Source organism: Herpailurus yagouaroundi, unplaced genomic scaffold (genome assembly GCF_014898765.1).
Source record: "Herpailurus yagouaroundi ecotype Mexico unplaced genomic scaffold, PumYag 77, whole genome shotgun sequence".
Classification (NCBI taxonomy): Eukaryota; Metazoa; Chordata; class Mammalia; order Carnivora; family Felidae; genus Herpailurus; species Herpailurus yagouaroundi.
The window spans coordinates 30,616,008-30,643,278 of record NW_024412388.1 but is presented as its reverse complement, the minus strand read 5'-3'; the positions used below and the strand labels follow the sequence as shown (position 1 = coordinate 30,643,278).

Sequence of the window (27,271 nt, the reverse complement as noted above, 5' to 3'; positions counted from 1 at the left end):
CAAACAAGGGCTTTCCCAGCCGCCTGGTAACGCTGTGACCTTGGGCACGTTACTGAACCTCTCAGGCTGTTTCTCATCTGTGAATGGGGGTCACAGTAGCTGGCTTGTACACGGAGCACTTAGCACAGGCCTATCACAGTCAATAATGGTCAGCTGTTACTGCATCATTGAAAACCCCAGGGACTTGTGTAGCGCTACCCAGCAGACACCAAATTTGTATCACGTGTTTAGCACCTGTATCCCAGAACTGTAATTTTTTCTGGCACCCTTACATTCTCTACATGGCCTTGCATATGGGTGTTTGTTAAATGGAAATGCACTTTGTATAGATTCCACTACTAGGTGACCTTTGTTGCACAGGCTGAGAGAAATCGGAATTACTTGGTAAAAACAACAGCAAACGATCACAGTCCAGAATCTGAAAAGGATGGAGGTCAAGTGTTTTAAATATGCTTCCACTGCCAGGAGGCCTAGAGGGGAAGTAAATTTGGGTGAAAACACTATCCTACACAGTTCTGGCAGCTTGAAGTTACTTAATTCCAGGGGGAACAGAGTAAGCACTTCCTTCAGAATCCATTAAGATGGATTGTTTTTAATCCAGATATCTGGCCTCAAACAGCTTTGGCAAACACCTACGCATCTCACCAAATTCCTGATCACATGAGGAGTATGGCCTAATGGTCAGAAACACTGGTAGCCTGAGTTTGAACCCCTTACCTACCTCTTAAGTCTTCTTTACTTCTTAGCCTAATTCCTTCTGTTAGAATTAATATTTGGCTGTTCTAATTATTATAAAGCCAAATAGGGGCTGGAGGAAATAGGAATGCCAGACTTGAGTAGGGAATCAAGGATTTGATTCAAGGTCCATTTTTTGCCATTTATTAATTCTGTGATCTCAGGCAAATAACCCTCTTTCCCACCCCGGTGTCTCTATCTGCAAAAGAAAGGAGCTAGATTTGGTGACCAATTTGGCATCCACTTCTGAAATTCTGTCATTTAACCAGATATCTCAGCATACTGTGGGAAATCAGCCCCATCCTCTCAAACCCAGGATCTCTTGATTTCTACTACAGAAGTTTTCTTACATATTGCTATTTGTGTAATCACCTAAGTGGAGCAGATATGCTATAGATTTACATTAACAATAGTCTGATTATTTCTTTGTTGCTTTAAAATTAACAAGGATGAAATAAACAGGAAAAAAAAATCTGTTAATGAGCTCCTTAATTTATCCACCAAGATTGTTTTGATCTGAATAATGCGTTTAAGTATCTAAAACACAATCATACCCAGAGTAACATGTTATATATAATAGTTGAGAAGAAAATCAGGAAATACAAATTTGTTACTGCAAGCAATTTTAATACAAAAGTGTGTCTTGTTTTTAAACAGTTCATTGGTAGAGCTTCAGTTTCTGCCTCAATTAAAACCAATTGAGATAATTACACAGCAACATGGTCGGAGCTGAAGAGGAACAGCAGCTAAAAAACGGGAGCCCCAGACAGCCCCTCTTCATGGTCACTTGGTCAGTTGACTTTATTACGCACAAAAAAAGACGGAAGCAAACGGGACTTGATAACAAGTGTGCTGGTGAACTCCTTTAAAGGACGAGCAAATGTTTGTCTTATGTCCACATTTTCAGAATAAGCTCGTGGAATTCATTCCTCAGTTTGTGGGAAGTTGATCGACCATTTAAATAAATAGGAAAAATGCAGATAAACAAATCTGTAATTCACAGTGCCACCAAGGAGTGTCCCCTTGCCAAGGGCCTGGGTCCTGGTGAGCACAGGAGTTATTGGTGGCTGGATTGAATAGAAAGTTACAAACCAGGACTCTTAAAAACCCCAATGTTCTGACATCTTCGCAACAGTCACATTTACCCCTGAATTCTAGCAGCTATGGTCCTTTAAACACCCAGTACTGAAACAGGATTCAGAGTATTGCGATGAACTCCTTCTGCTGATCATGTGCAAACATTACCTAGAGGAGGTTCCCTCTCCTCAGCTAAAATCACACAGCATTAAAAACATTGGAAAAAGCGATTAGAAGTGCCCTCCCCTCAGTTCTTGCTAATTGAGGTGTCTGTGATTTACAAAAAAAGAGTTCCTTAAACACTGCAGGATTCTTATTATTTTTTTAATATAATTTATCTTGCTGAGACAGCAAGTCAAGTTTATAAAGAAGATGCATTTAGGAATAATCCTAAAAGATAAAGCAGGTTTACAACCCTGCACCGCGCAGAAACCCTATTTAGAGGCATTTTTTTTTTTTTTTTTAATACACATTCTCATCTTGACCTTTTCACTTGTTTTTCTCAAATATTTCATTTCTGGGCCCCATCCATTACAGGGTTACCAGGAGGCGAATTTTATCTACATAAATATTCACATGAAAATAGTAACTTACAAAAAGAAAAAAAATAAGGCAGCTTCATAACACAATTATTCTTTTACACTTTTAACAATATAACTTCTCCTGTTCAGAATAAATATACACCCAATGTACGGAGCAGGCTTCAAAGTGGATAGAGGCTTGGGGGTGCTTGTACAGTGTTATCGCTTGGGACCCGGAGTCCTGGGGGAGGCAGTGGTGGTCTTCTTAGACATGGTCGGGATTTTGGAAGGCTTGTTTAGCCCTCTTCTGGAGCTGCCCTGGCCTCCTGCAGCGCTGCTCTCCGAAGTATCTGAACAAGCAGACTGCGTCTCTAAAAGGTCAAAGTCAGAGGCATCGCTTCCTCGCCGGCTACTGGCCCGACTCCCGGCCCGACTCCCGGCTCGACTCCCAGGGCGACTGGCTGATTTTTTAGGGTCTGGAATTTGAGAATAAAGCAGCAGACTTAATAGAGACAACATAGGGGGTGGTGAGGACAAGCGACCAGAGGCTAGGGCTCTGATGTAAATACCACCAGATATGCTGTGTGATGTTGGGCAGATCAGAGCCTTTCTGGACCCCATCTTTTCATCTACACAGCAGCCACTGAAACCTTTTCGGGCTTTGTGATTCCGCTTGAGAAGCTTGCCTCCTGAGGATTAGACAGCAGCTTCTCTCAGCACAGTGACCTCCTGTGCCCCCAGAGTAGTGCCGAGTGGGGCTGCTCAGTCACCTGGGCATAGAGAGCCTGCTGGCAGGGGTGGGGGGTCGGGCAGGCAAACAGAAAGCCAGAAATGAGGCCAATTCCTGGACTCGCATGGGGAATATCAACAGGTGAACAGATGTGATCTTTCCCTGATGTTCTCTGCTTGCCAGTGGCTATAATAAATGCAGAATGTTGGAAAAATTACTAGCCAACTGCCAGCCCCAACACTGGGTGGCCTTCTGAGGAAAAGCCCACTTCAGGAGGTCCCTTCTGCCTTTTAGATTCTCTCAAATACAGTCATTTCTGGTCAAGAACAGGGGCCTGGCTTTAGCTGTGGACACATCTGCTCTCAGAAGGCATGGCTGCAGGCAGCTACAGTGGCAGGAGGGAAAGGAAAGAGTAGCAGAAAATCTGCAGGTCTCTCTTTGGACATCACATCTGTGTGCTGCTCTCATTATCTGCTTTCCTTGGGGAGCAGTGAAGCACCACCCAGAGGCTGCTGTCCCCCAGTTCTAAGCCTGGCCACTCCCCTTCCCCTTTCACCCCAGTGCACATGGATGGGGGCAGGCACTTACCTGCCCGATTTGTTCTGGCACCTGTGGAGGCTGGGGAAGAACTATTGCTGGTATCACCAGCGAGGGATGTGCGGCTAGAGTGAAGGGCTGGGGTTGGTCGTTTCAGCTTGCTCCCTGTTGATGGAATAACCTTAAAAAAAATTTTTTTTAACAAGTTCTGTTTACTAGGTGAAATTTTTGAAATTCAATCTGAAAAGGTCTATTTAAGCCTCCTTACACCTGATTGAAAAGCAAATTAAAAGTCCAGGAAAACAAATATTTTTGAAAGTGTCCTAGGTCATATAGTTTGAGGATTCCACCCCAGAAAAGGTCTTATGTTCCAATTCAAAATTTCATGTCTTCTATATTTCTACTAGAAAGTTCCTGACAAATTTCCACCAGAAATGGCCAAAAAAAAATCCAAATAATCCTGAGTGTCGAAGTGTTGGGGCTAGAAATTTCAAATATGCGTTCTAGCTCTAAATATTTCATATGGAGATGCCAATATCACTCCAACCTCTCTCACTGGATGGGTGCAGGAACTTCAGTCAAACCAAGATCTTTCAGTCCATTTCCCTCACTGGAAAAACTGCAGATAAGCACACTCTTTCTTTTTCAATCCACTGAGCCACCATGGTCTCCTCACTGTTCCTCCCACCCTGTTTCTGTGTGGCTCACTCCCTTGTTTCTTTTGGGCAGACTGGCTGAATGACCCATCAGAGAGGTCTTGCCTCACTACTAGAGTGACACTCTAACTTTCTATTTTCTTCCCCTGCTTTATTTTCTGGCATATCACTCATTACCACCTGACATACGATAGATATCCTTGTTTGTGGTTTGTCTAGCCTGTATTAAAGTGTAAGCTCCATGAAAGCAGGGACTTTGTTCACTGTCACATCCTCAGCACCTAAAACAGTGTCTGGCACAGAAGAGGGGCTCAATAAAAACTTGCCGAATGAATAAATCATGTGTAGAAGCACTTCCTAATGGAAAAAGAGCTGGACAGATACACGTTATTACTACTGCTACCAGCAGGAGAAACATTTCCCATTTGAGTGTTTTGTTTTAAGACAGTAGTAGACTTAATTTGGAAGTCCTCATTAAGAATTTTTAAGTCTGTTTTAAATATCACTCATACCATAACACTATTCTAATTTTTCTTTGAAATAAATTGTGTAAACTGTTTTCCAGGACCTTTAAGATGTTCATACAAATGGAAGAGTAAAGCAACCTGTTTTCACTGTGTTTCTCATATTTAATTTAGGGAAAAAAAGCAAAAGCGACAGAAAGTGATTAACGGTCAAGCGCAAACGCTCCTGGCCCACACAGGAGGAGGAGCACCAGTTTCAGAAGCTACTGCTCGTGAGCATGCCGCTGGCGAGACCGCAGCCCTGGAGGCCCTGGGCTGGAGTCCACGTAGGGAAGCGGCCTGTAGAAAATACCCACAGGTAAGGAAAGATGAAACCTCGAAATGAGCAAAAGGTAAAACCTTAAGATGAAACAAAAAGGCTGATCTATTAGAATCCCGTGAGCATTTTGTACTTTATAAATACATTTAAAATTTTAGAACTTTTGAGACTTTCATGAAACTGGAGCCATTAAGGAAGAAGGAAAGCAAGATAAGCAGGTAGAGTCCTGGGGTTTTGGTGGCAGGAGGTCCCCAGATCATGTTCTAAACCAGACAGATTTCTGAACTGGAGCTTTAGCTCAGAGCGGATGAATCCCAAAGCAGCAGCCCATTCACAGGCACTGGCTTCTCACATCTCCTGCCTTCGCCTTCTGGGGCTGAAGCTTTGCATGACTGAAGGCAATGCTATCTTTTGAGGCACAAGGAACCAGTATTTCCCAGCAGGAGCTAGAATGCAAATTTTCCCGCTATCAGACAAGCCACTAGCCCATGTTTTGTTTCTGAAACACTGCTCTTCCACAAATGCTTTGGGCATTTTAATGACTGCACTCAAACATGCTTAACTGCCAGCATGTGTATTCAAATCAAGGCTTCAGACACCCAAGTGACTAGGCCACTAGTCACACATCCACATGACTTAAATTCAGAAGTTAAAATCTGAGCCTTGGAGCAGTGTTCGCTGATGCAGTGTTTGGCTGAAGAAGGCAGCACCCGCCCCTCACACCAGTTTGGCAGTATCAACCACCCTGAGGACATGGCTCAGGGCAGGGGACGCCAGCCGCTCTTCTGTTCTAGCAAAGATAGAAAACACTGCTGAACATGCACCGTAGTTGAATTTCAAGTGTTCATAACTCGTCTGTGTATCTGAGGTTTGGAGACTCCAAGAGGCCCGAGTTTTATGAATAATATCCATCAACAAATCACCAGGAATGCCAATTGTTCATCACCCTGGAAAAACATCATTCTAAACACTGGCAGCAAGTTGTTAATCCAGTTTCAGGCATCTCTTGTTTATCTCCAATTTTGGTGAATCCGAGTTAGAAACCCCTGAAAAGCACTTGACTAGATGAATCGGCTGTGAGAGCAAGCACCACACAGATGGAAAAGAGCATGGACTTGTGTCAGGAAGAGGAGCCGATCCAGTTCTTGGCATATTAGCGAGGGCCTCGTCGTGACCGTGTCCTTAGTCAGCAAAACCATACTCTACCTCGGGGCTGGGCAGCTGGAGGTCAGGATAATGGCTGTCCCTGACAGGGGTGCCAGCTTTACTGTTTACCAACCAGGGTTTGTCATAACAGCGAGGGAACTGAAGTGGAGTCTGCGAAACGGAAATCCAAAGGGAAGGATGGGAACAATTGAAAATGGAACAGAAAAGAAGCAAATTGGGAACACAAAAAATAAATAGAAGACACTGAATTTTAAAGAAACAGAAAACAAAACAAAACGTGCATCAGTTTAACAGGATAAAAGGGACCAGGCAGAAAGGCAACAGCATACTTCATAAGTAACCCATCAAAACAACCAAATTTATTCGCTGGCTTCAGCTGCACAGAGAGTGCCTGGATTTCCAAAATTAGTAATTCTGGATGGGAGATTATGTGGAAAGAAGTGTTTCTGACTTAACGATCTGAGTTCATATTTTAATAATGTCCTTCAAAGTAAAATCTTAAAGGTCCTGTTCTCTACTGGGGCCTGGAGAGGCTGGTCTAGGTAGAGCTTGGTCAGTATATCTTCATGTTCCTCTCCTGGCTGGAGGCGTTCAGAGGCTGCACTTAACACCAAACTTCTGTAAATATGGGAACAGGGACAAAGGCCATAAGAGAGGTCAGTGTCAGTACATACCTTGGTACCACTGGCTGGGGTGGCTGGAGAAGACGGCATGGATGTACAGCTGTGGTTACTCTGACTAGCACTGGAGCTGGAGCGGGTGGGGGAGGCAGCCCGCGAAGATGGTTTGGACCTTCGACCCCGTGATCGGAAAGGGGTCATTCCCTGGGATGCCCCCTCAGGCAGGATGAATTTCTCTCTAAGTTCGATGTTAGTTCTACCTCGTGCTAAAAAGGAACAAACACACACATACAATGTCAGTTAATCTTAAAAAAAAAAAAAAAAATGTGTCTTTGATGGTCATACAGCTGCTTGACCCCATGATAACAGCTATGTAAGTTATAGATTTAGTACTATCTGTGGATTCTTTTAAAATAAATTCATGATTTGTCAGTCTGTCATGATTCTTACCCATAGCAATGAAGTAATAAGCCTCATTGGTTTGCCATGATAAAGAATTTTATATAAGAGATAGCATCTCATTCTGTGGTAATGATCTTGCCATGTCACTGTCCCCTGGGGTAAGCACACCGTAACGGGTCAAAGAAAGCAGATGCAGCAGTGCACAAACCTCTGACATTAGATCAAAACCCCTCTTTTCTCTCTCATAGTACATGTGTACTTTTTGCTCAGATTTTTGCAGGATAGTGGAGAAAAACAGATCATTGCAATCAACATTGTCCAGACTCTTATTTGAATTCAGTTGCTAACAATCCTCAGGGAAGCGGTCCAGGAACTCAGGATGGTAAAAGGACTGGGATAAAATCATTAAGAAGTAAACATGTGGGAGGAGAGAGAGAAAGATTGAGACCATGCACAAAACTTGCCAGTGAGAAATGTGAGATCAAAAACTGAAAGCGGCAAGAAGCTTAAGGGACAATGGTGAGTGGCAGGAATGTCAGGTGGGAGGCGATCTGGAAACTGCTCTGAAGGCCAACAGGTGCTGTCCCATGGTTTTCTGGAGCTGTATAACCAGAACTTAAAATTTGGATTCAGTCAGAGGATTCCAAGGATGACCAACGTAAATGTTAAATGTGAAAGACACTGCTAATTTAAAAGAAATAATTCCTCTGGAATATGTCCTTAGATTATTTCTCACCAAAAGGGTTTATCCTGTAATAACTTCCTCCCTCCTTCATCTATCCTAAACTGTTCACTTTTTAGAATACGCTAGATAGATCTGAACAACAGGACCTCTGGTGAAACTTGGGAAAAGAACTGTTATAAACAAAATGTTTGTCATTCTTTTCTAGTAAGATTTTTCACTCTGGCCAGGAACCATGGGTTTAGCAGATTTGAGGTACCTGTGCCCACCCCCCTCTTCTGCCCAAACCTGCAGGTCTTCAAGGGAACTGAGGAATTTTGGTACAATGAGATTTTAAATCAGGTTTCATGGGTGTCCAAGCAGTGTATTACCAAATTCCTAGATCAAATTCTTCTCAATATATTATGACATAACATATCAAAGCGTCAGGTTAAAAGGGCCAATGTGGGTATCAAAACCTGAGTTACAATCTAGGCTCAGCTACCAACCAGGTCTTCCTGCCCTGGGCCTCAGTTTCCTCCGGCTGATCCCATTGTCTCGATGGCCTATGAACGCTGTTTCCTTCCTCCTCAGGCCCCAACAGCATGTGCCCCTCAAGGCTCATTCCTTGTCCCTGGGTTCTCTACTCATGCATTTTCTGGACTTCAGTGTTTTCCCCTGTGTCTACACTAAAGATTCTCCAAGAGAATTTCCTTCAGCACTAACATGGGAACTTCAGTAAGAGTTCTCATCACTAATAACTGTGGGTTCAGGACTTACATTTCTTTATTTTGTGTTTGCTGAAGTGCCCAGCGTAACAGTGGACACACAACAAAGGCACTAAGATAATAGTGATGAATAAAAATCATTACTTAGCTGAGGATTCACCCCAAAAGAAATGCTTATGTCCCTGGGCTGTACAGAACTTCAGTCGTGTAATTTAAACCTAGTAAACATTTAACAGTTTACTTGTGCACTGGCTCCCCCAGACAAAAACAACAGAGTGATACAAGAGGAAGACTCTGAAGCAGGACCTCAGGTGAGCGCCACAGCATTACATTTAAAATGTAATGATATGATATCATGTTGCTCGTGCACTGCACAATTTACAGAATGTGATCACATGCAGTAGGGCACTTGACTGTCACCAGGGACCTGTTAGCATCCCTGTCACAGACAAAGGAACTGAAGCACTCACAAGGCTGAGGTCAAGGAGAGCTGTGGTAGGGCTAGGACTAGAAGCCACGTCTCCACCTGAGCTCTCTCCCCGCCCCACGCTCCTCACATCCTCATCTACACTAGCGGTTCTCCACTCGTCCCTTACCTCACTCAGGCTCCCGTCCCCACCACAGCACCTAAATCACTCTGCCAAGTTATTACTGATAGCTTTAAACTGTACAAAGGTTGAAATATACAGAAAAGTACAACGAGAATAAAAATTCCTTCATCTTACAACCTAAGGGACATCACTTACAATGATGGTGTGTCTTTATTCCTGTGCACAACTGTGTATGTGTACATATATAATTTAATACAAAAACATCAGGAGCATTCCTCCATGCTTGACAGGTCTTGCTGCATGGCCTTATTTCATCATATGGACATCAATTTATTTAACCAACCCTACTAGTTATATTTTTAATTTGCTTACAATTTCTTAAACATCATATACAATGTCGTGACAAACTACTCGTAAAAGGTTTTTGTGCATATCGATGATTTCCTTAGGATAAATTTCTGTTAAGTGCATTTTCTGGGGAGAAAGGATGCACACAAGATTTTTGATACTTCTCAATTGATCTCCCAAATTTTATACCAACATACCCTCTCCAAAATAATGCAGGAGTATACTGAAATTACTTCCTTCTGGCTAATGCTGTTATTCACATGTGCACACATATACATGTACAGATAAAAATCTAATAATCTGACAAGTAAAAACACCTCTCTGCTGTTGTAATTTCCATGTGGGGGGATAACTGCTCTTGTCTTGAAATACTCTCTTCCCTTGGCTCCCAGGACACTCTCTCTCCTGCTTTTCCTCCTTCCCGCCCATTATCAAACACTGATGTCCCCTGCTTCTGTCTGTAGTCCTGTTCTCCCTCTCAGTTTTTTAACCCGGTGGCGATGAGCTCACCGACCTGACACCTCATTGCCATCATACAGTCGTGCCTGACTCCAAATGTGTCCCGTGAGCAGACCCTTTGCTGGATCACAGAATCTTATACCCAGTGACTGATTAGACATGATCAGAGCCAGAAACCAGGGGGGTAGTGTAGGTCTCTCCTTCCTGACGGCAGTTTGGCCTCCTGATTCTATCCTCTAAAGCTCATCAAATCCCCAGTGCATTCCCACACCCCCAAACCTCCTTACACTTATGTGGATCATGGGCTATCTCCTCCACCATGCACGGGATATAACAGGCTTCCAACTGGTCTCATTTCTCATCTCATCCCCTAGAACTGAATTTCTAAATAAAAACCTGGTAACTCTAAATGGCCCAAAATCCTTCCATGGTCTTCCATTGTTTACAGCAGAATTTCCCAAACTAAGGTTTTCTGAGAGGGTTCCTACAAAAAGAGCTTAATAAACACCTTCCCCCTTTGGAAGAGCCTTAATGAGATTAGCATTTTGTGAGCTCTAGGGAGACCTACAGTAAAGAAACCTGCCTTAGCTTTAAGCCAGTGTTTTCCAAAAACACTTAACTGTAATTTTTTGAAGATCACATATTGGAGACCAGGGCCCGAAGGCAACCATTCTAGTTTTTCAACACCAAAGGGGCCACCATTTTCTAAGGGACTTAGGCTGGCCACATGATGTTGGCTAGAACAGGCTGGCCAGTCACAATTGAGTTCTTAGCTCCTGTTTAATGGATATGGAAGTTCAGTTTTACAAGATAAAAAGAGGTCTGTGGATGTGTGATGGTAGCACAACAGTGTGAATGTACTTAATGCTGCTGAACGCTTAGAAAATAGTTAAGATGGTAAATTTATGTTATGTATATTTTACAATAAAAAGAAAAGGAAAACAATCAGTTCTAAGCCAAATTGTCTTTTAAATCTTCATGAATGTGTTCTAGATCTCCACTTATTTGGAGGAACTAATTTGTCTAATGCTCAAAAGCATATATAGTACCCTAAAAGTAGATCTGTTCTTAGGCAGGGCACTGTTTTCATCTCTATCCAAAACATCACGATCTCCTTTGCCATGGATGAATTCAGAAACTGAAACCTCCAATTTTGGCAATGTTGGGAACCTACCTAGTTGAATATTTTCACTGTATGTTTGGCTAAAGCAATGTGCGGTTTGAGAGCTCTCTCACTTTATTTTTTTAAGTTTATTTTCAGAGAGAGAGACAGAGACAGAGAGAATCCCAAGCAGGCTCTGCGCTGTCAGCACAGAGCCCTAGGTGGGGCTCAAACTCATGACCAGGAGATCATGACCTGAGCTGAAATCAAGAGTTGATGCTTAATTGACTGAGCCACCCAGGTGCTCCTCTCTTACTTTTTGTTTTAAATTTATTTTGAGAGACAGAAGAGTGAGTGGGGTAGGAGCAGGGAGAGAGAGAATCTCAAGCAGACTCTGCACTGTCAGCCTGGAGCCTGACACAGGGCTCGAATCCACGAACTATGAGATCATGAGTACAAACCATAGTCATGCTCAACCGACTGAGCCACCCAGGTGCCTCTCTCACTCACCTTTTTAAGCAGCTATGTAGCAGGAGGTAACAAATGACTGTGTGTTAATATTATACTGTCATAAATTTTGTTCTATCCTCAGTCTAACATTCTCTATGGTCTAGACAGCCAAGGAAATGCAACACAAATGAATATAAAATCTACCCTAAGTGGTGCTTCTCGAAGCCACATGAATCTTCACAGAATCCTAGATAGCTTCAAGAACTCTCCTCTGTGATATTCACGCCCTCCCCAGTCACTTCTTACATCCACCACAGCCCATAAGTGTTCACCTCCTAGTGCAATTTTTTGATTAGAAATACTCATCCTGTCACTGGTAGAGTTATGATAACTAAGACTGCTGGGCAGTTCTGTACTCTGCAATCAGCCCAATCGAGAGGATTACTGAGTGCTAGGAGGTCATTCCTGGAGAGGCATAGAAGAAAGCCTTACCTTGTTTTCTCCAAGGGATGCTGAAAAGGCTACTATTTTCCACAGAATACAGGTACTAGACGGCCCTCCCAAACTTTCTTGGGGTTCCAGTTTTTAGCTATTAATGTAAGGACAATGCAAGCAGTGTTCCCCTTGGCCATCAGCATAAAGTTATTGTAAACAGAGCAAGTAAAGCAGGCAGCAAACAGGCAACCAGATTCCAAAATGTCACATGCAGTATCTCTTCTATTTGTTTAGTCCAATCACACAAGACCCCCCCCCAAAAAAAACACGAACCAAACAAACAAAAAAAAAAACCCCAAAATCTTACTAATAGGTTTAGAAAAAAAATAATGTTGTCTTACTGAGTTATGGTTAAAATCCTATATATACATTGCTCCTGCTCCTGATGTAAAACCATGAAAGAGGACTTTTATATCAAGGAAATTAGTTTGCAACATAGTAACTTCTAAAACTGATTAAACACTTTCAAGTTTTTATCAGAATAGGTGCTTTTAAAATTAACTTTTTTTTAATTAACGAAAATTATTTTTGTTTACTGGAGTAATTGCAGAATGAGTTAAAATAAAAGAAGCTACTTATGGGCATATCTGAATTCATGTGAGAACTGCACCCTTTAGCTCTAAACACTTCAAAATAGGACTATAAATCACTTCCAAAGAAGTTATGTAACTGTACTGTAAACATTTCTACCAGGTTTATAAATATGCCTCACCAATTTAATTACACAGGCTGAACCAGCAATCCACACACACAAAGGGGAGGTGGTGGGTATGCCAGCCTCTGAGACACATGGCACCTTGATCAGGAGCACACACTTTAGAGCCAGACTGTTTTGGAACTGAATCCTGTTCTGCCATTTATTACTTGTCTGTCCTCAGGTAAGTTATTTAACTTTTCTGTGCTTTAGTTTCCTATTCTGTAAAATGGAGACAATATTGGTCTGCACCTCATAGCCGTGTAAATGTGTTATCATCTGTAAACTGCTTATAACAGCGTGTGGCATCTAAAAAGCTATGTAAGTATTTGTTAAATGTACAGAAACTCTGAACAAATTCCATGGGTACTGTTTCAACAGAAGGGTTCTATGCTCCATCAACTTATAACAGTTAGAAAAGCTAGGGCTTGGCTATTTCAAAGCATTCGTAAAGGCAGCAGATGCCACAGAGCCAAGAGGCACCACAGTTTAAGAAGCAAAGCCATTCTCAGTGGGCTGGGGTGTGGGTTAGGGGGACAAAGCTTAAAAGCCAACCTATGGGAGACTGACTGGAAATCGAAGAGCTGGAATCAGAGCGCTTTATTTTACTCCCAGGATGGTGAACTAGAATAAAAAAATAAACAAACACAAAGAAACAGAGACAGAGCAGGAAACGCAGAAACTGGTCAAGAAAGACAAACTGGCAGACAGTGGAGGAGCCTCATGTATACCCACATGCAGCTTGGCCAGCAGGAAAAGGGAAAGGCCGCAGTTGAAGAGGGTTTAGCCACCGGAACCTGATCCCCTCTCCTCTGTTGCAGCCCTCACATGCCTGTAGCTGCAGCTGCCATCGTTCGCGTGAAATTTCCCATCTTCTTTTGCCTTTGGGCTGGCATGCCCACCCTTTCAAGTTCAGCACCCCAGCGTCTTGCTTCAGTGATCACCTGTCTTAGAAGCATCTGCGCTGAGGGCTAGGTGTTCATCATCCCCTCTCCTAGCCATGGGAGATGCAGTCCTTCCCTGCATGGGAGGAGCCCAACACCCTCCCCGAGTTTCCGGCATAGGAATCAGGAGCACTAACCAGGAACTTCAGAGGCTTCATTAGGCTCCTTTCCAGGCTAGTGTTAATTTAACACCTCAAACCAAAACACTGGAAGATGCCAATAAATTCCTAATTCTTGTTACTGTATCTCAAGACCTGTCTCCCCTGACAGCATCCACCTCTCCGGCTTTCTCTTCTTGGTCTACTCAGGCACCCTCAAGTTCCAGTCTATGCTGGTGGAGTGACATCTAGGTAGCTTAACAAAGTAAAACCCAAACAGACCCACTACCAACACTTTGTGTAAGCATGAAAGATAAAGATCAGGGGTGAGGGAGTACCTAATGTGTAATTTATGCTCAGGAAGGTTCCTTACCTCGGCAGGGATCATTTTTCACTAAAAATTCATCCAGGGCCATCCATCCTCCACCAACTCGGACCATCACTGTGCTGCGCAGGATGCGGACCAGCCGCAGCTGCTGAGAGTCTCCAAACTGCAGGACCAAGGGGACAGTGATGAGTGAGTGTGTCCTAGAGCAGGCCGAGGCCTTCTTCCCAGAGCAGACTGTATTCAGACATGACACATGACAGTTTGACAGTCTGCAGGAGAATTTTAACTAGTTGGCATTTTTCACAAAAGAATTTAAAATATGGAACAGCTGAGATATCAAGGTAAAGACCAGTGTCTTTCTATTGGGATCAAGTTAGCTTTTGGTAGTCATGCCTCTACTGTGGGGCAGGGCAGAGGATGGACAAATGTTAGTTCACCTCAGTTCTTTTAAACATTCTGCCCAAATTAAAACCCAGTAGTAAAATTCTTTGTTACGTTAGTTTGCTTTCATAAATGGTAGACATAAAGTATATGTCAACTTCTGAATACAGTGCGCTCAAAAGGTAAATGAAGAACAGCAAATACTATTTCAAGCCTTAAGGAAACCCTTGCAAAGCCATCATTATTACGAGCTTAGAAGGAAAACTGATTTTCCACACAAGGTTTTCAGAAATAAGCCCTCTATATTCTCTAATTGTGAGGTCACCAAGCAGACAGTTTCTTCAGCTAAACAAATGATTATAGAATTTTACTAAAAAATTTAGTTGAAGAAAATAAAAAATTTTAATCTACCATGATTATATAGTATTCAACAATCAATTTCAGAGATTAAGACAAGTATGACTTTCTGATATTTATTTTTTCCTTTTTCCTCACCTAACATCCCTATTTCTTAGCCCCGTTAACATATGGAGTTTCCTACTGAATAAATTACCCTCTTCCTAAAATAAGAGGCAACAAAATAGAATCATGCGGAGATCCCAAAACAAAAATCAAACATTTGGTTGGATAAATAGCATTCCTAAAATTATTTAATTCAAGGAGAATGCTGGGGTTGGGGTGGGGGCAGGGGAGTGAAGGGACTAATTAGTTAATTTACATTTTTAAACTTATAAAGAAGAACCACAACTTTGAAACAAGGCATAAAAATTGAAAATGCCAGAAAGGATGTTTGAGAAAGGCACATAACCAACCTCCCTGAAAATTAATATATTTGCAGTAATTCTCTGTATTACTCTGCACTGGCTCAAGTGCACTGTTTATATAGGCAGCAAGGTGACTGAAAAGTATTACCCCCCTCCCCAATCCTTTACTTTGAAAATGACTCCATTTTTGAATGACTATATCTCTCATCTACAGTTGTTAAGATTTTATACAGAGTGACCACAGCAACAGCATGGTGTAATATAAAAAGCACTAAAATGGGTGCTCAGAGATGTGAGGGAATAAACGTCCTGTCCTGGGAAGGAAGCTGCCTCTTGGGCCTCTGAGGGTGCCTCCCTCATCAGCTGGCCCAGCAGAAGAAACGGGGAGGCACAGCAAGAGGAATGGAGAATCCCACCACAACCAAGAGCAGTGACGCCAGAGTCACTAGTCGGGATTCTCTCTGGCTTGGTGAGGAGAGGGAGGAAGTAAGGAACTCAATACATCCTCCACAGTGAGTCAGGAAGGGACTCCAAGAAGTACCTTATCCTTCTATTACTGTGCCCTGTACTTTATCTGTCAGTGCTTAGAATTACTTCACTTGACTCATTCCTCTTTAGTCCTAATTTTTTTTTCTGAAGTACTCTCTGAAAGATTCTAACTTGTTTCTGCTGAGCTGTAAGGAAAAGGGGGTTTGATCCAAGCCAGCAGCAAAAGTGGCTGGGGGGAGTTGAGGCCAGAGTAGTAGAAGGGGCCATAGCAGCTCTAAAAATGGGGAGCTGTGCAAACCTGGCAAAGCTGGGCAGTGAGGAAGAGTCCCCAGAAATGTCTTGGGGTGACAGTAACTTGTTTCCTTCTCTTCACTGGAAAACCCCTTACAGTGACCTGGGTTCTTGCAGTGGCTCTGACACTAGCTGTGTGACTATCAGCATGGGATCCTTTGGGTCTCAGGTGCCTCATGCACAAAATGAACTCCAGGACTGTTTCCAATATTGGAGCTAACTCATCTGACCCTTACTGTCAGTGGAGCAGTAGAGGAGGAGGTCACTGCCACTTCAAGGACCCGCCGGCTGTGTGTGCAGGTTATTAGCAAACAGGTACAACTTTTAGGTATGACTTGGCACTTTCATGCAATGACATTTTAAACCCAGTTTCTTTCTATCCTCTGTTCTTCCCACTGGCCCAGAATGTTACTGGAGTGAATGACTGTTGCAATACCTAGAACCTAATATTGACTGAAGGCCTCAAATAAGCTCTTAGTGGTTCTGATTTCATATCACAAGACAGACTTTACCCATGCAACTTCCTTCCATTTGAAGGCACAGGACCCCAGAGCCCTCAAAAGATCTGTATGGTTAGAATTACCAAGCGGAGTCAAAAGCATTTAATCTTTTCTTGCAAGTCTAATTTGATCCCTGAGATTTTGGCTGGCTGGACATAATCAGCACACTTGAGGCTATGGCCAATCATGACTGCTACACTATAGTTCTCAGGCACCTTATAGTTATAAAACATGTAAATACAAGTAAATATTAATAAGGTCTTTAAATAGATGCAGTACTTAAGTACCCCAAGACTTTTTTGATTTATTGTACATTATAAAATTCGTGTTAACTGTCAAAAGACTGGTATAAATCAGAACTGTGCTGTTTGGTATTCTGATTTCCAAAACAGAAGTATAAGACCAGGTTGCTTTTAGAAACACGTTGGATTGATACCACAGCTTCAAATTCCCCTGAATCACATTACTTCAAACTCAGTCCAGCATAATACCATTTTTACCAATCTAATTTTAAATGGAAAATTTCATCTCCTTTAAAAAATAACGTACTTCTATCCTGCTGCTAAGACAGCTTTACAATATCAGCCCTGTTAGCAGTTTCTCCACTTGGTAAGACAACCAGATGTGACCCAGGCATGCTTCAGATTATGTCCTCTCCCCACAGCAAAGAACAGGCAGCACGAGCTACACAGACCATTTCCACCGAGGAGAATGTTGCAAGGCACACTGTACCTGATTGCCGAGGAAGAACTATAGACAAAAGAGTAAAGGATGGAGGAAATGGAAGAAAAAAAAAAAAACAGAACATTTTGTCAAATTAACACTAAGGAACAAAAATCATGCAATCACGTTACCAGTCTTCAAGCATATTCTTCGAGAGCTCCTGCCACAGGGGCGTGGTTTTACAAATTAATTAAGACCTAACTTTTCCACTCTATTGCTCTTGTTAATTCATGTCTCTCAAAGGCATTAAAAAAACAACAAGAAAATAAAAAGCAATAAGCAAGCACAAGATTGCTTAAAGTTTTATTAACTAGATGCCCTGGACTGGATCCAAGGCACAATCACCTAACACTCGCCAGCTAACGAGCAGCCCAGGGTGGTTTTGGTGTACTTGGAAGACACTTTAACGTACTGATGGAACCTAGATTCCCGGTTTCTAACTCAGTACAAAAAGCTGTACAATCTGAACCCTCTTTACCAATCCTAGATTTTCCTTAGGACTTCAGAGAATCCAGATAAGCTGCTGACTATATTTAGAAGTGCTGTTTCAGATCCCTCCTATGCCCCAAGCCAGGTCCCAAAAGAAGCTAGAACACAGCATCATTCATGGTCAATTATGTCCACACTCAGCACAGCCTTCCAGGGAAGACTACTGAGGCTGGCGTCCCCTTAGTGCATCAGCTCAGAGCAGACAGAGCATCCTTTGGGACCTTGACAGAGTTCCTCCAGCCCCCTCTGAGCTCGGGAGCCACTCAGGCTCACAATGCTCAGCACTTTGGGGTAATCCGTCAGTCTTCAGGTAATTGTTGCCTTATCTTATGGAACAAGTGTTTCCATTTCCCTAAAGACTTTGGTCAGCAAAAGAGAGAACTTCGATATGTCTCCTATACTGGAACTCAAGTACAAGCCTCTGTTAGCTAAATATGACGGTATTTTTCAGATGGGACTATGTAGGGCACTAAGCTTAGCCCAGCAGGACACCTGACCTCTAGAACCTACAGAGAGTGACCACATCTTAAGTCCTACTGGCTCTGGTCCTCCAAGCGTTGGTAGAGGGAAGGTGGGACCATCTGGTCAGCTGTGTGCCAGGTTACTTTCACCTGGAAGGACCATATAGGAGGAACAACTACCACAAAGGACTAGTTTTCTCTTCCTTACCCGATATTTATTCTCTCCAATCTGCTCCACCTGAAACCTTTTTGCACATTTGCACTGAGCCACTTGTCTTGTGACCTATTGGTTGTGAACAACAAAAAAAGAAAAGTGTGAGGGGTAAAACAAGACTTCCTCTTCAGAGAAACAAAGATTTTTACATGTAAACAGAAAGCTATTTGTTATGTCTCTTTTAGATATTTTAGATTTTTGATACATGCATTTATCCTTTATTCCAAATTAATACATGTCACACATTTGTTGGTCATACATTTGTTTCCAAATTCCTTCAGAAAAATGTACTAATATGCATGCATCAAAATCAAACCAAGTACAGCAAACTATGAACTGTTTTAAATTTAAACCTAGGAGCCTCAGAGTCCCCAGAGGTCAGTCCTGGGGTGTTCCAGGCCATACCCAAGACCTGCCCCGCTAACCTCTCCTTTTCTAGGATCAATAAATCCTGAGATCTCCATGTGTTACTAATGAATTTGCTATTTTCAATGTGGTGGATGAGATTTTCAACATGGAGAAAATTTTTAACTAGGCAGAAAGGTTGGTTGGTATACACCGTGTTAAACATTACTTCACATTTTACTCCTTAAATGCTTTATTCGAAGACCACATGCTCCTGGATACTGACATAGAATGCCCAGGACTGACTGAGAGAGGACTTGTTCTAGGCAACATGGTGTCTGTGAACTGGAATGGGTGTGGTAAGTCTGTGAACATGGGAGGAACCACAGATGTGACTCATTTGAGTAAAAAGTCATCTAGACTGAAAGAGAGAGCTCAATAGCCAGAGATACTCTGGGGAATCATCCTCCAAATGGGAATTTGCCAAACAGGACTCCAAATAATGATCTTGTGACAGTTAAGTCACAGGGCTGATATGGTCATTGCACCCAACCACTATGGTCAAACATGTGCTCAAAATACAGTTATTTCCCATACCTCATCTTCAATTTTATCCGCGTCGGTTGTTGGGCGGTAAGCATCCTTGTTGGGATGCAGAGCAGCCACGAATTCATAGTAATCGATGTAGCCATCTCCATCTCGGTCAAAAATGTCAGCGACAGCAGTCATCTCTAACTTGGTGGTAGGAAACTCTGGAGAAAAGCAATCACATTTGGAACATTTTAATGAACAGTGCTTACTTGGCTTGCTGGAGGGCATATAAATACTTCTTGAAAGAAAAAAACATTTATGTCTTGCTTTTTGCTCAAAAATAATATATGCCCACTTAGAAGATATAATGTTATAAAGATACAGTACCCAGAGACTACTTACTGTTAAGTTTTTGGTGTTTTGATTATAGACTCCCTCCTCCCCCACTCAAAAGAAAAAAAGAAAAGAAAGAAAAAAAGGCAATATTTCAGGTATATTGAAAGATGTGATATTACAACTACCCACAGGCCTACCATCCACCATGAGAATTTACTTATCTGCTCCACTACTGCTGGATACTTCGATTATTTCAGAATAGTGACAATGTGGACTAGGATGAAGTTTTTTTTCTGTTTAGACAACTACCTTAGGCTCTTGAAAAACTGCTTCCCAAAGAAGTGTGAATATTTACAGTAGCCAGGGTGATTTATTAAAATGTGAATCAGATGGTCCCTCAGGTGAAAACCTCTGGTGGTTTCCCACTGTCCTGCTGCCTCTAGGATCAGAGGTCAGATCTGCTCTCTTCACCCAAGGCCTACCAGGCCCTGCACGAGTTGGCTGCTCTTGACCTTTCCAACTTCATCTCTTACCACTCCCCTAGATCATGACAGCCCAACCACATTAATCTTTCTATTCCTAGAACATGCCAAGTTCGTGCCCACCTCAGCGCTTGGAACCTGCTGTTCCCTTTGCCTCTCTTCCCTTAAATATCACTTCTGCAGATAGGCCTTCCTTGGCCACCCATGTAAAGTTGCACAGCTGTGAGATGTGCTCTGTGGCCCTGGCAAGTCACCTAGCTACTTTATGCCTCAATTATTTCTCTTGCTAAAAATAATTGAGATCATGTATTTTGTAAGCTGCATACAGATGTCAGAAACGGGTTTTATGAAAAATTTTGAATTTCAAACACTTTACTTAGAACCTCATCGTTCACTAAAGTTGGCTCTTTAATCTACACCTCAAACAGGTTTTACTTGCCACTCTGTGTCAACAAGACCTTTTTTTTTTATTCCCAGCAAAATGAAATTCTTCTTTCCATCAAAATGATAGGCCAATTTTAATAATAAGCAGGTACATTACTTCCTCCCTAACCCTATTGCTTTAACTTCAGAAAGACTCTTTAGCCAGAATATCGCTTGCTTCTACCAAGTGCAAGGAATGCAGATGTGACCCATGTTTGGAAGTATGAGTGAACTCACTGGATGCTAGAATGCCATCAATAAACTCCTGACGTGTTATCTTCCCGTCCTGGTCCTTGTCAATTCGCCGGAAGAAATCCATCACCCGAGATTTTTTGTGATTCATCCAACGCATATACTTTTTCCTCCAGACATCGAAGTCAAAGTTGGCAAATTCTTTCAACTAGAGAGAAATCATAGGTGTCAACACGATTTATTCTTTTGGCTCTCAAATCTGCCCGGAGCATACCAAAACTTTCAGACATTCAGTAAAGCCATGCAGGCCTTCCGGAGGGGCATCAACAATGACATCCGCGTGCTCTTTGTGAAGGCACAATCTGGGTCCTTCACTTAAAGCTGTGATTGTTTACATGAGCTGTGGTATAGCGGAGCAGTGAGAGGAACGGTAACTGAACAACCACCATGGAAAATATGGAGCACGCGGAACAAGAATGGGTGGAACCAGCCTTGCTTTCCCTTTGCACTTTTCGAAGGATCACCTTCTCAGATGTAAGGGAATGGATTCTATCCCAGAAGAGAAGTCCTTAGCACTCCTCACTTATGTGATTTTGAAAAGAACTGTGGTCACACTGAGGCCCAGGTCGGAAGGCTCATGTTTCCCATCATTTTCTGAGATGAGAAAATTTGAGTTCTGGCTGGAAGCATTAAGAATCCAACCCGTGCGTGCAGCAAGCATGTTTCTTTGGAATGGTGCCAGAGGGGGCAAACTGCCCGTCTGACCTCCATGTGAAATATTTGGCTTTGGCAGAGGACAGCAGGCCTGAGCAGTGGGCAAGGCGAGGTTTAGCTGCTCGGACTACGTTGGTGAGACAGACTCAGAATGACTGAGACAGGGCAGCCGTTCTCCCCCTGGTCATTCAAACTCCAAAGTTGGAAGGAATAGGGAAAAAAGAAAAAGCCAAAAACCAAATATGCTTAAAACTCAACTGACCTACAGAAATAACAACAAAAAACACAGAACACTCACTTCCGGGCATAGCTGCTTTGACAGGCACAAATAAAAAAAATATAGAAGATATTAGAGGTTTGTTTTAGAAATTAGGAAGTGTAGTACTAGATTTTTTTAAGTTGGTGTTAATGATACTTCAAAAAGATTTGCTCTTCATCATTAGTGAATATTCAGAGAAATCACAAGGTCATAAAAGTTACCCTTGTTTCCTAATTGTGTAACTTACACCTTTACATAAAGGGCCCAATAATGGTTGTTAGTGTGATAAGCTGCACACCTGGAAGTAACTCAGCCAAGTTCTGCTTCTGATTCTTGACCACAGCCAGGTGCTGAGGAGGGTCGCATCACAGACCAGAGCCTCATGGACTGGCTGGTCGCTTGCTTGCTTGCCTTCCACAGCTCGGTGCTATGTATGACCTACTCTGTTGTGAGTGGTCTCCTCACCCATGAGTTTTCTCCTAGGGGGCCTGAAGGACACAGTACTGGCTCACCCTGGTCTGTCCTCTCCTTCTAGAGAAGTAGGTCAAGGTACACATAGTAAGAGGGCCTCAGAAGGTTAAGTCACCTCCCTCCAGGAAAGGATGCTTGGCAGGGCCTTACCTCTTCCAGTCTATCCAAGGCATCGTTCAGCTTCCGCTGCCGCTCCAGTGCTAGCAGCCACACCTGCTGCCAGCGGGCAGACAGCTGGTTGATTCGTGGGTTTTTCGCTTCAGACTGTGAAAGGATTGGCATGGGAGGAGGGGTGGACTGACTCAAGGACTTCCCTAAAAGGAAAAATAACTACGAGATTAGAAAAGCTGCTTTTGTCAGTTCACAGAGAGAAAGTGCCATATGTGTTAACTTAGGAGACCCTTAAAATGGTATCCGGTCAGTAAATGCGAAAAAAAATATGGGCAATATTCATGTATTAGGACTGCTCATTTCAAAACTATTGATCTTCCCTCCCAGCCAACAAGTACTTATTTCATATCTTCAAATCAATTCTGTCCTCAGCGAACTGAGGAAATGTCAACTCAACCAAAAAAAGCAGTGGCTCTAGAGGAGCAGATTTATCTTTTTAATTAAATTAACACAAGACAAACGTAAACAGCTAGCACTGATGACCAAAACACTGGAAAGGCCACTGCAGTAGAATCTTTTCAACCACTTCAAAATTATGCCAGTCCAAGAAAATGGAATATAGTTACTGCATGCTGGTATACAAAAAGTGAGTTTCAAAAAAACATTTTAGTTCAAATCCAATACAGTTTTTGAAAAAATGGGCAAGTTTTTTTTATTTTGATTTTAAAGTAGGCTCCACAACCAATGTGGGGCTTGAACTCACAACCCTGAGATCAAGAGTCATATGTTCTACTGATTGAGCCAGCCAGGCGCCCCAAAAAGAAGTTTTTTGATAGGGACTTGGAAAGTGGTCATCTTCAAATAGCAGGAAGGAAACACCCTAACACAGGAGGCTAGAAACATACTGCTGCCGCTGCGGGATTTCTCGATGAAAGGCGCGTGAGCAGGCTCTATATTCTTCCTTTTGTACGTCTTGGTGACCCGGTCCACATCAGGCTGTTTGCGAGTCATTTCCTCCATAAACATCTGTCAGACACAAACAGGGAAAAGAGTTAAAGAGTTTTCTTGGACTGAGACAGAATCAGGCAACTTCACTCACAAAGCCCAAGCTCATGATGGACAGACCAATTCACAGATGCCTTTGTACACTGTCTCACTCCTTTCAAGAAACAACTGAGCAAGGCACTTACTTCATCAGGTATGGGAAACCTGAAGAGATAAGACATGGCTTCTGACTCCAAGGAGCTCACAGCTGAGTGAGGAAAACCAGGAAGTCAGAGCAATGAATGCCACACAGGATACCAAAGAAGGACCTAAGAGACCCTCTCCTGCTGGTGGCTGTGAAGACATAGGCTGCCATGCTGTGAGCATGCCAGGTGGCTGAGACCTGAGGGCAGCCTCTGGGAGCTAATGGTGACTCTTGGCTGACAACCAGCAAGAACATGGAGACCTGGTCCTATAACCACAAGGAATCAGATTCTGCCAACAACTGAATGAGCCTGGGTGAGAACTTGCAGCTGGGGCTGACATCTAGATTTTGGCCTGGTAAGATCCTAAGGAGACCCAGCTAACTCAGGCCCAGACTCCTGCCCCATGGAAACTGCAAGAGAGTAAGTGTGTGTTGTTTTAAGCTGCTAAATCTGTATGAATATGATAAGCAGCCATTTAAAAACAAATACACAGGGCAAAGGAAATGGGCTCCATGAGCAACACAGGAAACACCGCGGCCACATGACATGGTGACAATACCTGATGTTCGGCAATGAGGGCTTTAACTCGGTCGATGTTCTGAGGGATAGGCTCCTGGTCCCGCTGAATGAGGGTGGTCTCGGCCCACTGGATCCATGCCAGAAGTTCTTCCAAGAGCTCGGCATTAGCCACCAGTTCTGACAGGGCTGTTTCAAGACGCTGCTGGTGCTGCTTAGCCCACGTCAGGACCTAGGGAGAGAAAGAAAATCCATCGCCTCTCTCAGTCAAGCACATCCTTTGTTTCCAAAGTTTTTTCTTCCATCTGATCCTAACAATGACTTTAAGGGGAAAGAACACTCGAATACTCCAGAGGCCTCACTCTTACTCTAGTGACAGAGCTGGAATGAGCAATCAGCACTCCTGGAAGCAAATCTAGTATGAATATCCTATTAAACACAGGACTTCTCGTGAAGGAAGGAAAAATACCAAACCATGTCCACTGGAATTCATCACTGAAACCATCACTACACCAGCGCGATTCTCTCAGACTGCTGCTCATTACCAAGAAAAGTCATGACTAAAACGCTAACTTAATTCTTACTGACATATTCACGGGGGGTGAAAAGAGTCCTTATCTGGGGGTGGGCGGGGAAAGCTCAGTAGCATTTTCTCACCAGAAACCCGCTTCACGGGGGTGTCCCCTCTGCAACCAGGAACCCACCTCCTCAAAGCGAGCTCGGATGATAGTGATCCAGTGCTTGATGGTAGTGATGCAATCAGGATGGCACACAGCCAGGATGGCTTCTCCCATTGCTACTGCTGCGTTAACATCCACTCGCTTTTCTTCCACTTTCTTCATGAACTCCTTGAACAAAAAAGATTTGAAAACAAAAACTTGAGAAATCTACTCTAGCAGCACTGTTAGTTTACACTGTGAGGGGGAAAAGATTTCAATGCATTTTTCCCTCCTCTATGTGTTAACACAGACCTCAAGCCTGCATTTGGGTGTCTCTGGCACTTTGTTCCCAGTTCTGAAAGACGTGAAAAGGTGAAGGGTTTACACAAGAATGACTTTCTCAGGGCTCCTGGGTGACTCAGTCGGTTAAGTATCCGACTCTATTTTGGCTCAGGTCATGATCTCCCAATTTGTGAGATCAAGTCCTGTGTCGGGCTCTGCACTGACAGTGTGGAGCCTGCTTGGGATTCTCTCTCTGCCGCTCTCCCAATCATGCTCGCTAGCATGCTTTCACTCTCTCAAAATAAATAAATAAGCATCAACAAATAAATTAAAACAATGACTTTCTCTGCTACAGATGACAAGGTATAGGGACCCAGAAAGGTACCTCCTATCCCACACCAGGCATGACCCTCTTCCTATTCTTAGTTTTTCTTCAAAAAAAAAAAAAAAAAAAAAAATCCTGTTTTTATTCATTTCCATGCATATAAACAATACAGTCTTAGACAAATGACAACTATAAAACACTATGGATATTTAAAAAATACTGAAAAAAAAAATCTGCAACAGAATACCACATATAAAGCCCAGATCAAAATCTCCTGATTAATTTCCCACTTCATTAGGACAGACCATGGCCCTCAAGACTGCATTATATTCTGGATATATATATTCTATATAGAGCTTGGTAAGAGGTCCAGTGTCTGACACTGGAAATGTGAGTAAAGGCAAATGAAGCTGTGTGCAGGTGCGGATTCTAGGGGGTGGTACAGCCCACATTTTTCTTTATATGATACCACGCTGTTTTCACTTGTTTACAACCAATACACATTACTTTTGTAAAAACAAATGAATGATGTTTAAGGTATCAAAAAACCCACTAGTCCTTTCCCTTTCATTCCTGCCAAACCAATAGTCTGGACCCATTCTGGTTCCAGTCCTTTGCACATGAGGTTGGAAATTCCCAAACAAAAGCAGGAGGCAGCCCTCACCCTGGTGGGTAGCATGGGTCACTGCACCCTGGGGCTGGATTACCTTATGGGTGTCAATGAGAGACTGCAAGGCCTCCGTGTCATCAGGAAGTGCTCCCCGAAAACGAAGCGTTTGCTCTGCTTCAGAAAGCCACTCCAACAGCATGTGGACTGTGTCCCGAAACTCTTCCGCCTGAAACAACGAAGCACAGCAGATTGAGCCTCTCTGCAGCCAAGGTCCCGGACATTGGGGTAATGTCAGAGAAAGGGTCCGGCCTGAACGCCTTTGTGTGTCACAGGCACTGATGACCCTATCAAGGCCCCACAAAGGTCATCTTTCATTTGTAAATCTTTAAAAACCAAATTAATTTTTTTCTCTAATATGAGTGAACATTAAAATCTTGTAGAACATTCAGAAGATCAATGTTTGGCTTTACATTCGAGACTGGGTGGAACTGATCCTGATAAAGAAATGAGAATGAATCTGCTAGGATCCTCTCCCTTGGGTTGTCGCCAAAAAAGTCTCTAACCTGTTTTAAGGCCTGCTCCAGTCGGCTTTGTTTGGAGACGGAGAGCTTACACACAATGTCCCAGCGAGTGCTCAATTCCTGGAGCTGCCCTTTCACCCATGTGGTGTCATCACGGCTATTCTCAATCAACTCTCGGCCTGACCGCTTCAGTACCTGAACGGTTCCTGTTCGCTTTCCCAGTTCCTTCTGGAAAACCTAGAAAAGAAAAACAGAAGAATTAGTTTGCTGAGAAATGTTCTGAACCCATGACATCAAACCACAGAGAAAAGGAATCGTTCAGTCCAGTTGTCCTTGGTAGGTGCTAGTCGTGTGTCTTTCATGCAGAGGGAGGCAGGACAATGTGTAAGAAAGAACCATCAGAAGAGGTGGCTCTCAAGATGAGTGGTGTGGCTCTGGGTAAGCTGTTTACCTGGAGTCCCAGTTTCCTAACTTGTAAAACAGTAGTAACGTTATAGCAAGATTTCCAGAATCATGGGAGTTAAGTAAGAACACATTCTGCCATGCACATAATAAGAGTTTGTTGTAAATTCGAGTAAAGCTGAATGCTTTGTGCTAAAACAAGAGGATATAATGGAGGTCAACATGACAGGTGTAGGTTACGCTAAATACCACTGTGCAAGGTGCTGGGCTAGCGAGGGTCAAGGATAGCTCAGAAAAGAACTCATTTTCATTGTAGGAGTCAGTGGAAATGGGTATCTTGAGGGGCTCCTGAATTTAAATTCATTGTGTGACTCAACTGAGAGGTACAAACAAGAAGGGGGGAACCCCAAGACAAATTGTACACATCACCAAATCCAAATCAAAGCAATGTTGGCGAATCCTTTGTGACTGATGCAGAATCCCAGTGATACACACGGAGTGAGG

The 27,271-nt window shown here is 42.9% G+C and overlaps 1 protein-coding gene across 32 annotated transcripts in view; it reads right to left on the bottom strand.

Annotated features, from left to right (window-relative positions):
* Window positions 1-1,341: 1,341 nt before the first annotated feature.
* MACF1 (microtubule actin crosslinking factor 1) overlaps window positions 1,342-27,271 on the bottom strand; it is a 341,865-nt gene continuing 315,935 nt past the window's right edge. For 15 of the 32 annotated variants that reach the window (XM_040469723.1, XM_040469739.1, XM_040469724.1 and 12 more), the window contains 16 exons: window positions 26,408-26,602; window positions 25,942-26,070; window positions 24,673-24,816; window positions 24,012-24,200; window positions 23,168-23,288; window positions 22,302-22,465; window positions 20,753-20,915; window positions 19,341-19,495; window positions 18,393-18,467; window positions 17,244-17,261; window positions 14,132-14,249; window positions 13,272-13,340; window positions 6,881-7,092; window positions 6,246-6,356; window positions 3,652-3,781; window positions 1,342-2,809 (listed from right to left, as the gene is read on the bottom strand). In XM_040469723.1, coding sequence (XP_040325657.1) covers window positions 2,553-2,809; window positions 3,652-3,781; window positions 6,246-6,356; window positions 6,881-7,092; window positions 13,272-13,340; window positions 14,132-14,249; window positions 17,244-17,261; window positions 18,393-18,467; window positions 19,341-19,495; window positions 20,753-20,915; window positions 22,302-22,465; window positions 23,168-23,288; window positions 24,012-24,200; window positions 24,673-24,816; window positions 25,942-26,070; window positions 26,408-26,602 — 2,250 coding nt within the window. In that variant the 3' untranslated portion in view covers window positions 1,342-2,552. The remainder of the gene's footprint in view (window positions 2,810-3,651; window positions 3,782-6,245; window positions 6,357-6,880; window positions 7,093-13,271; window positions 13,341-14,131; window positions 14,250-17,243; window positions 17,262-18,392; window positions 18,468-19,340; window positions 19,496-20,752; window positions 20,916-22,301; window positions 22,466-23,167; window positions 23,289-24,011; window positions 24,201-24,672; window positions 24,817-25,941; window positions 26,071-26,407; window positions 26,603-27,271) is intronic. The other 17 variants (XM_040469733.1, XM_040469731.1, XM_040469732.1 and 14 more) reach the window with 9 other exon arrangements.